This window comes from Salvelinus alpinus, chromosome 20, assembly GCF_045679555.1.
Source record: "Salvelinus alpinus chromosome 20, SLU_Salpinus.1, whole genome shotgun sequence".
In the NCBI taxonomy this organism is placed as follows: Eukaryota; Metazoa; Chordata; class Actinopteri; order Salmoniformes; family Salmonidae; genus Salvelinus; species Salvelinus alpinus.
The window spans coordinates 9524492-9538974 of NC_092105.1; the positions used below are offsets into that span (position 1 = coordinate 9524492).

Consider the following 14483-nt stretch of genomic DNA (forward strand, 5'->3'; position numbering starts at 1 on the left):
GCTAGTGTGACCTACCACTTCGCGTCTAAACCGTTGTTGTTCCTAGACGTTTCCACTTCACAATAACAGCACTTTACAGTTGACCGGGACAGCTCTAGCAGGGCAGAAATTTGACAAACTGACTTGATGGAAAGGTGGCATCCTATGACGGTCCCACGTTGAAAGTCACTGAGCTCTTCAGTAAGGCCTTTCTGCTGCCAACGTTTATCTATGGAGATTGGATGGCTGTGTGATTGATTTTATACCAGTCAGCAACGGGTGTGGCTGAAATAGCCGAATACACAAATTGATGGTGTGTCCACACACTTTTGTGATAAAAGTCAACATGGGCAAGTAAATTCAACATGTTGGATGTATTATATATTTTTATTAATTTAAGCATTATTTAACTATGTTTTTTGATTGGCATACATTTTAAAGTGAAAAATATGAGTCAAAAAGTAATTATGTTACCCTGAAGCAAAGTGATATGCTGTATATGTGTAACTTAACCAGGCCAGTCAGTTGAAAATAAATTCTTATTTACAATGACGGCCTACCCCAGCCAAAACCGGACGACGCTGGGCCAATTGTGCACCGCCCTATGGGACTCCCAATCACAGCCGGTTTTGATACAGCCTGGATTTGAACCAGGGTGTCTGCAGTGACACCTCTAACACTGAGATGCAGTGCCTTAGACCGTTGCACCACTCAGGAGCCCAAATATGAGTGTAATAACTTGCGATCTTCAGTTTCTTTCAGTAATATTGTAACTACATAATCTACTGTAACATTCAGCTGTAGCGTGGTACTTAACGGAACCCCTGTGGCGAGAAAGGGAGATCAACAGCTCTATTGTGTTAGTATCAGTAACAGCTTGTATGTCATATTTCTGTGTGGATCCTAGTCTCCTCTGATCCCGAGGATCATGATGCAGATCCCCGGTTGTGGTTGTTAGTGTTAGATTGACCTCTTATGTTTCCATCCCAGTTGCTCTGGACCGTTTGTCTTACAGCTTAATGTCGCTTCCCACTTTTCTCCCTAAACAAAGAAAGAAAGAAGAGAGAGATCCCTTCCAAGCTGCTGCATCGAGCACTTTTCTGTTGGATGGGAGGCTAAATCCTTGCTGAGGGTTGTAGTTCCCATCAGTCAGTCTTAGCCGGCCATGACGCCCCCCAAAACACATGAAATACCGCAGGAGCAGCAGCGCTGCATGGGCGCCCATTCTCCCACTGTGTTTCATAAACACGGACTTAACCCCACGCTCCCCTGAAATATACACTCCCCCCGTCACGCACACGGCACATCCCCAACGGAACCTTACACTCTGTGACATTCCTGTCTCACACACACACTCACTCACACACACGCACACGCACACACACACACTCACTCACACACACGCACACGCACACACACACTCACTCGCACACTCGCACGCACGCACGCACGCACGCACGCACACACACACACACACACACACACACACACACACACACACACACACACACAGGCACTCTCTCTCCATCTTCTTCTTCTTCTCTCTCTCTTCATCCTCTCCTCTTTCTCAGTTTCTCTGGAATCTGAAAAATAACCACTTCCACTATCTTGGCTCTACATGTTCTGTCACAAGTGCAAAGTGTATTATGTGGTGGTTGTATGTAATACACAAGGACATGTGCAAAGCCTCTTCTCATCAATTGTTAATTACTCCAAGTAGTATACATGCCATTGAGACACGGAAGAGATAGAATTAGGCTAGATGGTTACATATTGTGATGTAGAGACACGGAAGAGATAGAATTAGGCTAGATGGTTACATATTGTGATGTAGAGACACGGAAGAGATAGAATTAGGCTAGATGGTTACATATTGTGATGTAGAGATACGGAAGAGATAGAATTAGGCTAGATGGTTACATATTGTGGTCTAGAGATACATAAGAGATAGAATTAGGCTAGATGGTTACATATTGTGATGTAGAGATACGTAAGAGATAGAATTAGGCTAGATGGTTACATATTGTGATGTAGAGACACGGAAGAGATAGAATTAGGCTAGATGGTTACATATTGTGATGTAGAGATACGGAAGAGATAGAATTAGGCTAGATGGTTACATATTGTGATGTAGGAACTATCATGTTACATTTACACGTCCAGATCAAATGCAACAATCTATTCTATTTTAGTTTCAAATACAATTAAAACGTTTATAAAATCTTTACTGACATGTTAGATATTACTATTAAGAGTGAAGGAAGGAGATACGTATGACAACGTTTAAGGGATTTAATTTTATGTTTTAATTTAATATGATTTAATACGTATAGCAGAAGTCTTAGCGTTGAGGGGAAGACAGAAAACTAGCTGTTATTGGCAGAGTGGTTTGGAACTCTCTTTCTGATTGGTTTATTAACTAATTTACCTCCTGGTGATGTCACCAGACAGGCCAAAACTCCATCGCACCAAAACAGGCTGAAATTCCAGCTGGTCTTTTCAAACAGCTCTTACACTAAAAGGGCATTTTCATCATTTTCACAATTTAACACTATTATTCCAACCTCATAGTGTGGAAATATATATATATATAAAACACAGGGAAATCATTTTTGGACTGCACTGGGCCTTTAAACAGTTCTGTTTTCTAATATCCATGATCTACCTTGAATTAGTCCATGGAGGTTCTTGCCCTGAACAGCTCCATCATAATGTTATTTGTGTGGCTCTTTGCCGACAGCTGTTGATGTAATTTGACAGGCGGTCAATGATGAGTGAAGTCAATAATTAAATAGCGTAGTAAAACAAATTGCCCTGAAGTCTGTTCTCACCAGTCTGTGACTCAGAGACCATGAAGCAGAGATAGCGTCAAGTCCATTTAAATTCCTGTCTGTTAAATAGGATGTTTAATTTATCCATGAGAATCTATTGAGTGGAATGGACTTTTGATTAAATTGACACCAACAGCCTCATAGCAGTGTCATAATATTACATCTCATATGTCAAAGTATGTTACTGAATGTGATAAGGCATATTAGAAACGAGTATGACAGGTTTAATGACACATTGACATAACAGTTAATGTCACTTGCACACCTAAACCTCAAATAAAGTGTTTTATTTTTGTATTACCTTTATTTAACTAGGCAAGTCAGTTAAGAACATATTCTTATTTACAATGACAGCCTACACTGGCCAAACCCGGACAACTCTGGTCCAATTGTGCGTCGCCCTATGGGACCCCCAATCACGGTTGGTTGTGATACAGCCAGGAATCGAACCAGGGTGTCTATAGTGATGCCTTTTGCACTGAGATGCAGTGACTTAGACTGCTGCGCTACTCAGGAGCCGAATGTACATTCAGTAGTAGTGAATGTAACTTGAGTAGTATTGTGTTTCATTTCCAGTCACTTCATGTCTGACAGAGCCTCGAACAATATATCATGTAACTCTTAACAAACCCTAACCATGATTTTGAAGACAGCTTCTTCCTCTGGGTCATGGTGTGAATCATCTATTTTAACGTTCTCTACCAAATCCCCCATGGCCAGTATGAATCCTTACTTAACACTCTCTGATACACAGGGCAGCTGCACTTCTCTTGTCTCCAATATGCCCCTTTTACAGCGTTTGGCCAAAGATGTACCCACAGGTAATCTTTGGCCACTGTTCTAATCTACACTGAGTGTACAAAACATTAGGAACACCTTCCTCATATTGAGTTGCACCCACTTTTGCCCTCAGAACAGCCTAAATTCTTCGGGGAATGGACTCTACAAGGTGTCGATAACGTTTCACAGGGATGCTGGCCCATATTGACTACAATGCTTCCCACGGTTGTGTCAAGATGGCTGGATGTCCTTTGGATGGAATCATTCTTGATACACACAGGAATCTGTTGAGCGTGACAAATCCAGCAGTGTTGTAGTTCTTGACACACTCAAACCGGTACGCCCGGCACCTACTACCATACTTCATTCAAAGGCATTTAAATATTTTGTCTTGCCCATTTATACTCTGAATGGCACACATACACAATCCATGTCTCAATTGTCTCAAGGCTTAAAAGTCCTTCTTCAACCCGGAAGAGTCTAAGACCTGTCTAAGCTGGTAGGATTCCACTAAGCTATATGGAATTGTTTTAAGAAGGTCATACCAAGGATCATTTAGGTACATGTTTTTTGGATTTTAAGACCACTTGAAGTATTCAAAACTAGATACAGTAAAACAATGAGGTGTTGAAAATTTGTATTTGGCCTTACTGCTATTAGCTCATACAAGTGCTTCGAATAACACATTCACTACATGGAACAACAGATAGTCCTGCCTGCTATTAGCGAATAGAAACATATTGAATAACAAATAGCCCTTACTGCTATTAGCCAATAGAAACACATTTAACAACAGATAGTCCTGACTGCTATTAGCCAATAGAAACACATTGAATAACAAATAGCCCTTACTGCTATTAGCCAATAGAAACATATTGAATAACAAATAGCCCTTACTGCTATTAGCCAATAGAAACACATTTAACAACAGATAGTCCTGACTGCTATTAGCCAATAGAAACACATTGAATAACAGATAGTCCTGACTGCTATTAGCCAATAGAAACACATTGAATAACAGATAGTCCCCCGCCCCCCAAAAAATCTAAATAAAGTTTGTTCTGAAGTGTCTCCATCAGGATTTTTATTTAAAAAAAAAAAAGTATTACATTTTTTTATTTAATAGGGTGTTAATAGGGTGTTGTGTTAACTGGGTGTTAATAAGGTGTTGTGTTAATAGGGCGCTGTGTTAATAGGGTGTTAATAGGGTGTTGTGTTAATAGTGTGTTGTGTTAATAGGGTGAGTGTTATGTTAATAGGGTGTTGTGTTAATAGGGTGTTGTGTTAGTAGGGTGTTGTGTTAATAGGGTGTTGTTCCACCACGAACCGCCAGAACAGCTTCAATGCACCTTGGCATAGATTCTACAAGTGTCTGGAAGGAGGAGGGCGGCATGCAACACCATCCTTACATGAGAAATTACATAATTTTGTGTTTTGTTGAAGGTGGTGGAAAACGCTATCTCGGGATGCCGCTCCGCTATCTCCCATAAGTGTTCTTTTGGGTTGGGATCTGGTGACTGAGACACGCACGCAGGCACGCACGCACACACACAGACATACACACACTTTAAATCCCCGATGCTCCTTTGAGTCCCCTCTTTCAAAGTCACTGAGATCTCTCCTTCTAGCCATGGTCGACAACATAATGGTATTTGGGTACTGGGTTTTTTTTTTTTATATAAATGACTCGAAGCATGATGGGATGATAATGTTTTAATTAACTCCTGAACAACATCTGTGTGGAAACACCTTCTTTCAAAATAACTTTGTATCCCTTATTATAATTCAGTGTTTCCGTTATGTTGACTTGTACTTCTATACAGAGGAAAGAATATGCACCAGTTTGGAAGTCATGGTAACCAAGGTGTAATACCACAGCGGTATGTAACCTAGGTAACCCAGAACTCTAAAGTGATTATACTTCACCACTTCAACAGTTCACATTGGGGGGGGCAGGTAGCCTCGAGGTCAGAGTGTTGGGCCAAAAGGTTGCTGGTTTGAATACTGGTAAAAAAAAATCAAGAATCTGTCGATGTTTGTTCCAGGGGTGCTGTACAAGTAGGATGGAAGAAATACACTAAACTACCAGCAGAGGGCACTGTACTGAACCTTTTTTTATAGATTATATAGCTGCACTGTATTTTCAATGCTTATACAAATGTATAAATTCCTACATTCAATCACAATCTTTCTATCCAGATGTTGTTGTTTTTTTATTCCCCAAAATCATCTATTTGTGTAGGCTTTACTGTGCAATAGGAAGTAACTAAATGCACCACCATTTTAGCAAATGTCCTACATGTCATCATGGTACCTACATGCTATGCATCTAGTTTATTCTGCTGATCTGTGTATTTGTAGATATATTTGATGTATACTGTAACTAATGTAAAACTAATGTTTTATTACCACTATGTACCACCCTCACACAGGTGAGGCAATTATATTAATCACCTAGGGAACTGCATACAAAAATGTATATACAATCATTTTGGAACATCTTTTGATGCTCTGATGAAGGTGTAACTGCCGAGAAAAAAAAAAAAGAGAAAAAAAGATGAAATGAGAAAACGACTTTCTGATAACGGCGTTTTAAACATTTTTATTTGAACTATTATGAGTCCCACAGTTTCCCAGTTTCTGGAATTTGTGATTTCATTTGAAGTCATTGTCATATACTACCGAGCACCCAGCTATTCGAGCCAGAATTTTTGTGGAGTGTCACCCACTTCAACAGTTTGATTATAGTTTATAATTATGAACCTCTTCCTGCCCTGACACCCGATCCTGGCCTGACTCTGACCTGATCACAAACCCCTGCCTTTCGTCCTGTACCTACCCGACTCTGACCTGATCACAAACCCCTGCCTGTCGTCCTGTACCTGCCTGACTCTGACCTGATCACAAACCCCTGCCTGTCGTCCTGTACCTGCCTGACTCTGACCTGATCACAAACCCCTGCCTGCCGTCCTGTACCTGCCTGACTCTGACCTGATCACAAACCCCTGCCTGTCGTCCTGTACCTGCCTGACTCTGACCTGATCACAAACCCCTGCCTGCCGTCCTGTACCTGCCTGACTCTGACCTGATCACAAACCCCTGCCTGTCGTCCTGTACCTGCCTGACTCTGACCTGATCACAAACCCCTGCCTGTTGTCCTGTACCTGCCTGACTCTGACCTGATCACAAACCCCTGCCTGTCGTCCTGTACCTGCCTGACTCTGACCTGATCACAAACCCCTGCCTGTCCACGACCTGCCCTTTACCCCGTGTTTACAATAAATCATCTGAGAACTGTACTGTCCACCTCCTGTGTCTGCATCTGGGTCATATACTGAGTCGTGATACGTACAGGATGTGTGGGTTTGGTAATAGGGTGTTGCCCAGATTCTTTCAGCATGTCAGCGAAATATCTACCAGGCCCTGGAAACCGTTTTTTTTTTTTTGTTGCAGGGTGGAGTCCATTGGCCTGTCATGTGATTGGATCTCTTCTTCTTCCTTGGTATTATGGCGTTCGCACATTTTGTTTGTGCACGTCGCAACCCGCTTATTGATGGTGAGTGTTCAGTCACATTACATTTTTGATACAAAAATAAAAAGGGGATTTTGTTTTAAATTGCACCAACAACCATCAATATACCACTATTTCAACCAAAACAATTCTTGTAACTCTTCTGCAGTAATCTCACACACCCAGGTATTTCTCTGCAGCTACCAATTACACTCATTAAAAACCCACTAACCCATTCCTGTGCTTTGACCCTATCTGCTCCTGCACCACGCCAACCACCTGGGAGGATAGGACACCACCACTCAACACACCCTGTAACTCTTCAGAATATAAATCTCGTACACCCAAAAACTTCTCTCTAGCTTCCACCAGAACATCTATTTTCTGTGACTTTACATTCCATTTCTGTGGTGCAGTTGATAACCATTGATATGAACGCTAAGAAGACAATCTTACTGAAGCATGTTTCACTCGTTGTCCCTCTGTACTGATACAGATCTACTACTCACTGGGATCCTCTCAGGCTCGTCCCCCCTTGACCTACCTACCATTAACTCTACCCCACCACTATATAAACCTATCTAGTCCTACCTACCATTAACTCTACTCCCACCACTATATAAACCTATCTTGACCTACCTACCATTACCACTACCCCACCACTATATAAACCTATCTAGTCCTACCTACCATTACCTCTACCCCCACCACTATATAAACCTATCTAGTCCTACCTACCATTAACTCTACCCTACCACTATATAAACCTATCTAGTCCTACTTACCATTAACTCTACCCCCACCACTATATATACCTATCTAGTCCTACCTACCATTAACTCTACCCTACCACTATATAAACCTATCTAGTCCTACTTACCATTAACTCTACCCTACCACTATATAAACCTATCTAGTCCTACCTACCATTACCACTACCCCACCACTATATAAAACTATCTAGTCCTACCTACCATTACCTCTACCCCACCACTATATAAACCTATCTAGTCCTACCTACCATTACCTCTACCCCACCACTATATAAACCTATCTAGTCCTACCTACCATTACCTCTACCCCCACCACTCCTCTACTTTCTTCTCTGCCTCAGCATACGACACCTTCTGCACTACTCAGACTCTGGCCACTTCAACCTGCCTCTCTCTCAGCGGACACTTCCGATCCCCAGCAACATGGACACCCCTACAGCTGACACACACAATTTTAAGGGATTGGATGTCTTAACCTTTAACCATTCATAAAAAAACATTCACTGACAGTTCTGTTAAGATGGATCTAAGTTCAAGATAAATCTATTTTTAATCTTGAGGTTGATATAAACAGGGTGTTTGTGTCTTTGGGCCGCTGCATCTATCCATGAGCCACTGAATGCAATAAGCAGTATGTTTCATCAAATCAAATGTTATTGGTCACATACATGTGTTTAGCTACATCAATGCAGCAGAAGGGTCTCTCTACCAAATGTAACCACATCTAGGACACATCTAGGACATTTCTTTGAATGAGTTTCAAAAACAATTTCCCAAAATAATACGAATATAGAATGGCCAAATTTCAATACACCTACTGTATAGGAAAACACCAGAATAAAAAGTTTGACATTGAAATAAATATAATACATGAACCTTTTTGAATATTCGCAACAATATTTATTAAAGACAAAATCAAAATGTAATCTAAATCTGGTTACAGATCTGCAGCAGCTGTCCCTAATGTTGAACACAGTGAGGTCTGTTTGGCACAGTGAGGTCTGATTGGCAGAGTGAGGTCTGTTTGGCAGAGTGAGGTCTGTTTGGCAGAGTGAGGTCTGTTTGGCACAGTGAGGTCTGTTTGGCACAGTGAGGTCTGTTTGGCACCGTGAGGTCTGTTTGGCAGAGTGAGGTCTGATTGGCAGAGTGAGGTCTGTTTGGCACAGTGAGGTCTGTTTGGCACAGTGAGGTCTGTTTGGCAGAGTGAGGTCTGTTTGGTAGAGTGAGGTCTGTTTGGCAGAGTGAGGTCTGTTTGGCAGAGTGAGGTCTGTTTGGCAGAGTGAGGTCTGTTTGGCAGAGTGAAAATGTCTCCTCTAGTCAGTCTGAGAGTACACAACTGTACCAGTGTGTTGAGGTTTACATGGTTTTAGGCCTGGATTCAGTCTGGACCACTGAAGATCCGCACTAGTGAAATTTAAAAGCTAACAATCCTGCATTTGCAGAGAATGCATTCATGGTAAATGCTGTATATATGGGCTCCATTTCGGTCCGGATTGAATCTAGTCCTTGGTCATGGTACAAGCTTCAGAACCTCTGCAGTAACTTGTTACACAAAGACATGCAGAGAGAATGAAGTGGATGGTTATAGGTTCAGGTCTCACTTACTGGCCGATTTAAGGTAAAACATTTAACTTCAGTGTTCTTCATAAATTCAAGTCAAATATAAAACAAATATAAAACAAAAATGTATTTTCAACGTCAGATGTCTTGGCTCCCACTAGGCAGGTTTGTCCACTGAATATCAGACTATATTTAAAATACTATTTGGGGTCTTTCACTTATTTTTCAGGTTCAGACATGGTTTAAAATACTATTTACTGCAGGGTCTTTCAATTATTTTCAAAGACATTTGTAAGGAAATATTTGGATATTTTATATTTGAAAACAGAAGTAGTTTAATATTGTAATGTATTTTTTTTAAATACTCCCATGATTTAGAACTTCTACAGTAGAACATTTCCAGACACATTATTTCCAACGTTCTACTGTAGACGTTCTAAAGCTTTTCTAATTGCTGGCTATTAATTAGAAAATATTAGAAAAAAACATGCAAATACTTCCAATAGAAGAGGTAGATTCCGTTGGGATACAGTACACCGACATGTCCAATTTATGGACCCGTATATAAAGAAATGTCAGTCTGCCTCTAGATCGTCTGGTGCCGGCCTACACCTGGTTCCTGTATAGCATCGTTTACTGTAGCTACAGACTTTCCTCTTTACATAACCTCATCAGTCTGCGTCCAACTCAGGATCAGACCTGTCTCAAAACTACTGTTGTCCAGTTTCATGTTTACAATGTCACGCACTGGTTCTGTTACACCATCAGCTGTGTTTTTTTGCTGTAGCGCCGTTAGCGTTGGTAACTGTGGCTCCATCAACTTGATCAACACTACTATACTAAGGCTGGCTTGTTGTGATACCCATTAGAATGATCTGCTCCTCATCACCTCCTGTAGCACCACCTCTGGCTCCTGTAGTACCACCTCTGGCTCCTGTAGTACCACCTCTGGCTCCTGTGGAAAATCCGTTGGCCCTGTTGCACCACCTCTGGCTCCTGAGGTACCACCTCTGTCTCCTGTGGCTCGACAACCTAGATCAACATGGATCAGTGTTATATTCGTAATTAACCAGATCAACAGAGTTCAGTGTTTTAGTCATAATTAACAATACACTGCAGTCCATCTAACTACAGAATGAAATGTACATAGGGCCAGCTGATTTTCACATACTAGACACTAATATAGTATTTGAATGTAAATGGAGATAACATCTTTAGATGTGTCACTGACAGAGTAATTACAGACTGAGACAACTTTATAAAGTACTGAATCTGATTTCATTACAGGAAATAAAACATAGGAAATTGTAACTTACATTTTTTGTACGCAATAAATATCCCCACGAGGAAAATCACAAAACATATTGCTATAATGCCTCCAAAAATTCCGGGAAAAAAGCCTTCCTGAACTTCACCTGTGGGGAAAAGACAAGATGAGTCATTAAGTTTTCAGTTAATGAATATTAGGCAGTGAGTGGTGGTGTTACGTCCTGTCTCATGCACCTGCAGGGTCTGTGTTAATGCTCTGATTGGAGCTGACGATGGTTGTGTTGCTCACAGTCTCTCTCAGAACGGGGTTGAAGATATGGCAGGTCACCGTCTGATTTTCTCTTATATTCACTTGGCTCCAGACGGTGTACAGTCCACTTTCAGGATCAGATGGTCTTTTGGTCTGTACTTCCCACGGGTCCAGAGTGCGGTTCTGAGCCAATAGGACGTCCTGGATGGTCCATGTGACGACTGGCTGTGGGTATCCCCCCTGGGTTGAACACGTGGCATTCATATTTGTCTTGTTCACAGTCACACTGGGTGTCGGGAACCGTGCTGAAAGTGAACAAAGCAAAGAGAAGAAGATGTTAGAAATGTGCCATAATAACGTTTGATGATTTCCTACAATGACAGAATTAGTGCTGTGAATGATTCACACAGGTGGACATGGAATGGTATCAAACACATCCAATACATGGTTCCCATGTGGTTGACGCTATTCCAGTCCTCCCCTCAGCAGCCTCCTGTGCTATTAGCTCAACCATACCTGCCACAAGTAGGGTAGCGGGACACACTTTTATCAACTCGTGGAAATGCTTATCATTCTCGTCAAACAGTGTAGCGAAAGCCCAGTAGACATTCTGCTTGTCTTCAAGTGTGACTTGGCTGAGTTTGATAGAGATATTCCCAGAACTCATCTCAGACCCAAAGGCTTTAGTTCTGTTTGTGTAAAGGTTATCCTGATGTTGATTCTCTTCTCCTTTGTTGAACGAGTACAACACTTTTCCGGACTTATCTTGCCAATAGAACCGGAGTCTTGCTGTGTCGATGGCCGTGGATGAATTCAGGTCACAGGACAGAAGAACAGACTCTCCTATAATCCCAGTGACTTCAGATGCAGCTGGTGCTGAAACAGACCAATATGTTAAAGTTACAAACTAAACTCAGAATTCAACAGAGAAAATAAACCAATGTTACTGTGTTTGTGAATGTGTGTGGATGGCGTTTAAGAAAGTCTATGCATGGCTCAATTAAATTGTGGTGTAAAATAGTGATGAATTGTCACTTTGCCTTAATGTTGGCACTGGTTTTCAAGCACAGGTCCACATGGAGCCTGATAGTTTATTGTCCTTCCCGTTATTCAAACTACAGTGGCCCATACTAAAAGTCACAATGCTATTGTGACGGCAGGCTTCACTGGAGAAATTATATGATGTGCGAAGAGGAGGTGATTGAAATAGCTTAAGAAAGCACAGCGCACACAAACAAAGAACACACCCCAAAATAAACATGTTCCTGGAAAATTAAGGAAACTATTCTCTTCCAAAAGCTGTGAAAGAACATTTGAAACTGAGTTTTTCATTTATCTGGAAGCACAAGGTTAACATATGAAACTGGGTTGTTCATTAATATGGCAGCACTTGGTTACCATTTAATTCTAGCACTTGGTTACCAAGACGATGGGAAGGTGCATGACATCACCCATTTCTGCTCCCTGATTTCTCTGATGACATGTTTGGTTGAGTAATTATCTCTGCATTGTAATAACATTTGTCACAGTGTGCTTTACAGTAACCAGACCTAGACCCCCAAAACAGAAAGAAGAACCAAGCTATGTGCAAAGGGACAGCGTGTTAAAGATATCTCTGAATATCTAGTGTATGTATATTGAGAGATATTAAAGATCTTTGAGGGAATGAACAACACCACGACATCGTAGCGGTTACAAGCATTGGGCCAGTCGCCAGAAGACTAGGCAAAAACTCTGCCAATGTGCCATTCACCAAGGCTCTTAGCCCTAATTGCTCCTGCAAGTCACTCTGGCTAACCGTGTCTGCTAAATGACTCAAATGTAAATGTAATAATGTCTCCATTCATGAAGAGACGTCAACTAGGCCTGTCTGCATTTACAGCTACTAGACTAGAGCATGGGCGATAGCATGGGCGATAATGACAGAGCTTTAAGGTAAAGCTGAGGTCATGTTCCTCATTTCTTTTAAAACATTCAATGATGTGAAATAATACTAACATCAGAATTTTTTCTGCATAAAGGGCAGAAATAATTAATCTGAACGTATGTATTAGTTCCAGGAAATGAATGACGGTGGTTTTGTCTCCTAGTAACATGAGAGGTATAATGACGTGGGGGGAAAGAATTCTTACTTATTTAGAATGTCTTCATCATCTTCATTCGTTATTGTCTATTAAACAGCCAAACTATGTTTTAAGTGAGAAGTAGGCAGGCCGAAAAAGAAAGGAAATTCACATTCGCACCACAAGGCCAACTTCACCCAGGTTCTACCAAGGCCTTAAAGTTTGGTTGTCGGCTTAACTCTTCAATAAACACTTTGTTTTCTCTCATGTTTCTCTACATATCTCTGGATGCAGGTATGACTTTCAACACATACTGTAACCTCCATTCCACCAGTATGCATGCAAGACTGCTATACTGTTATCGTCCTTACGGTTTGCTATGACATGCTACAATGCTACAACCACATGCTAACAAAGCTACAAACACATGTAAATCACAACCACATGCTAACAACCACATGCAAATCACAACTACATTTTGTATCACATATCTATGATTCATTCGTTCATTTATCAGAGCCATGAGATTCTGTGTGAAAGTGTGCTTGGAATGTGTGTGTTCAAGCCGGGAGAATGAATCAATGATTCGATGGCCACGAGGTGACCACGAAGAGACAACTTTCTCTTTAGTTGAGCTAAAACCCTTTCCTTCCGTAAAGCAATGAATGATATTCAAATATTGAAGTAAAGGAGACTTACCAAACAACAAAAATATGAACACCAGTGTAGACATTCCACGATGCAAGAGAATCATTTGAGATGAAATGAATAACCTTAAATATTGTCGCATCACAAGATAAAAAAAGAATAGTTACACGCCAGACAGGGAAGTGAGTGGACACTCCTTTTTTTCATGAGACGTTCCGAGTCCAGGAGATATAATGCTGCTGTTGTAACCGTGATTATAAAATGATAACAAACAATAGCAATCTGGAGGCAGAAGAAACACACACCAGGTTAGGTGAGGTACTGGCTAGGTAAACCCTAATGAAGACAGCTTGGCTGTGCTGGCTAGGTAAACCCTAATGAAGACAGCTAGGCTGTGCTGGCTAGGTAAACCCTAATGAAGACAGCTTGGCTGTGCTGGCTAGGTAAACCCTAATGAAGACAGCTAGGCTGTGCTGGCTAGGTATACCCTAATGAAGACAGCTAGGCTGTGCTGGCTAGGTAAACCCTAATGAAGACAGCTAGGCTGTGCTGGCTAGGTAAACCCTAATAAAGACAGCTAGGCCGTGCTGGCTAGGTAAACCCTAATGAAGACAGCTAGGCTGTGCTGGCTAGGTAAACCCTAATGAAGACAGCTAGGCTGTGCTGGCTAGGTATACCCTAATGAAGACAGCTAGGCTGTGCTGGCTAGGTAAACCCTAATGAAGACAGCTAGGCTGTGCTGGCTAGGTAAACCCTAATGAAGACAGCTAGGCTGTGCTGGCTAGGTAAACCCTAATGAAGACAGCTAGGCTGTACAGG

At 41.4% G+C, this 14483-nt stretch overlaps 1 protein-coding gene across 1 annotated transcript; it reads right to left on the minus strand.

Annotated features, from left to right (window-relative positions):
* Positions 1-8488: 8488 nt before the first annotated feature.
* On the minus strand, positions 8489-14104 carry LOC139546259 (CD276 antigen homolog). Its single transcript, XM_071354410.1, has 5 exons — positions 13716-14104; positions 11470-11829; positions 10938-11258; positions 10751-10849; positions 8489-10466 (listed from the first exon to the last, which is right to left on the minus strand). Exons 1-5 carry the CDS (start codon positions 13804-13806, stop codon positions 10300-10302), a joined length of 1038 nt encoding a protein of 345 aa, XP_071210511.1. The 5' UTR covers positions 13807-14104; the 3' UTR covers positions 8489-10299.
* Positions 14105-14483: the final 379 nt, after the last annotated feature.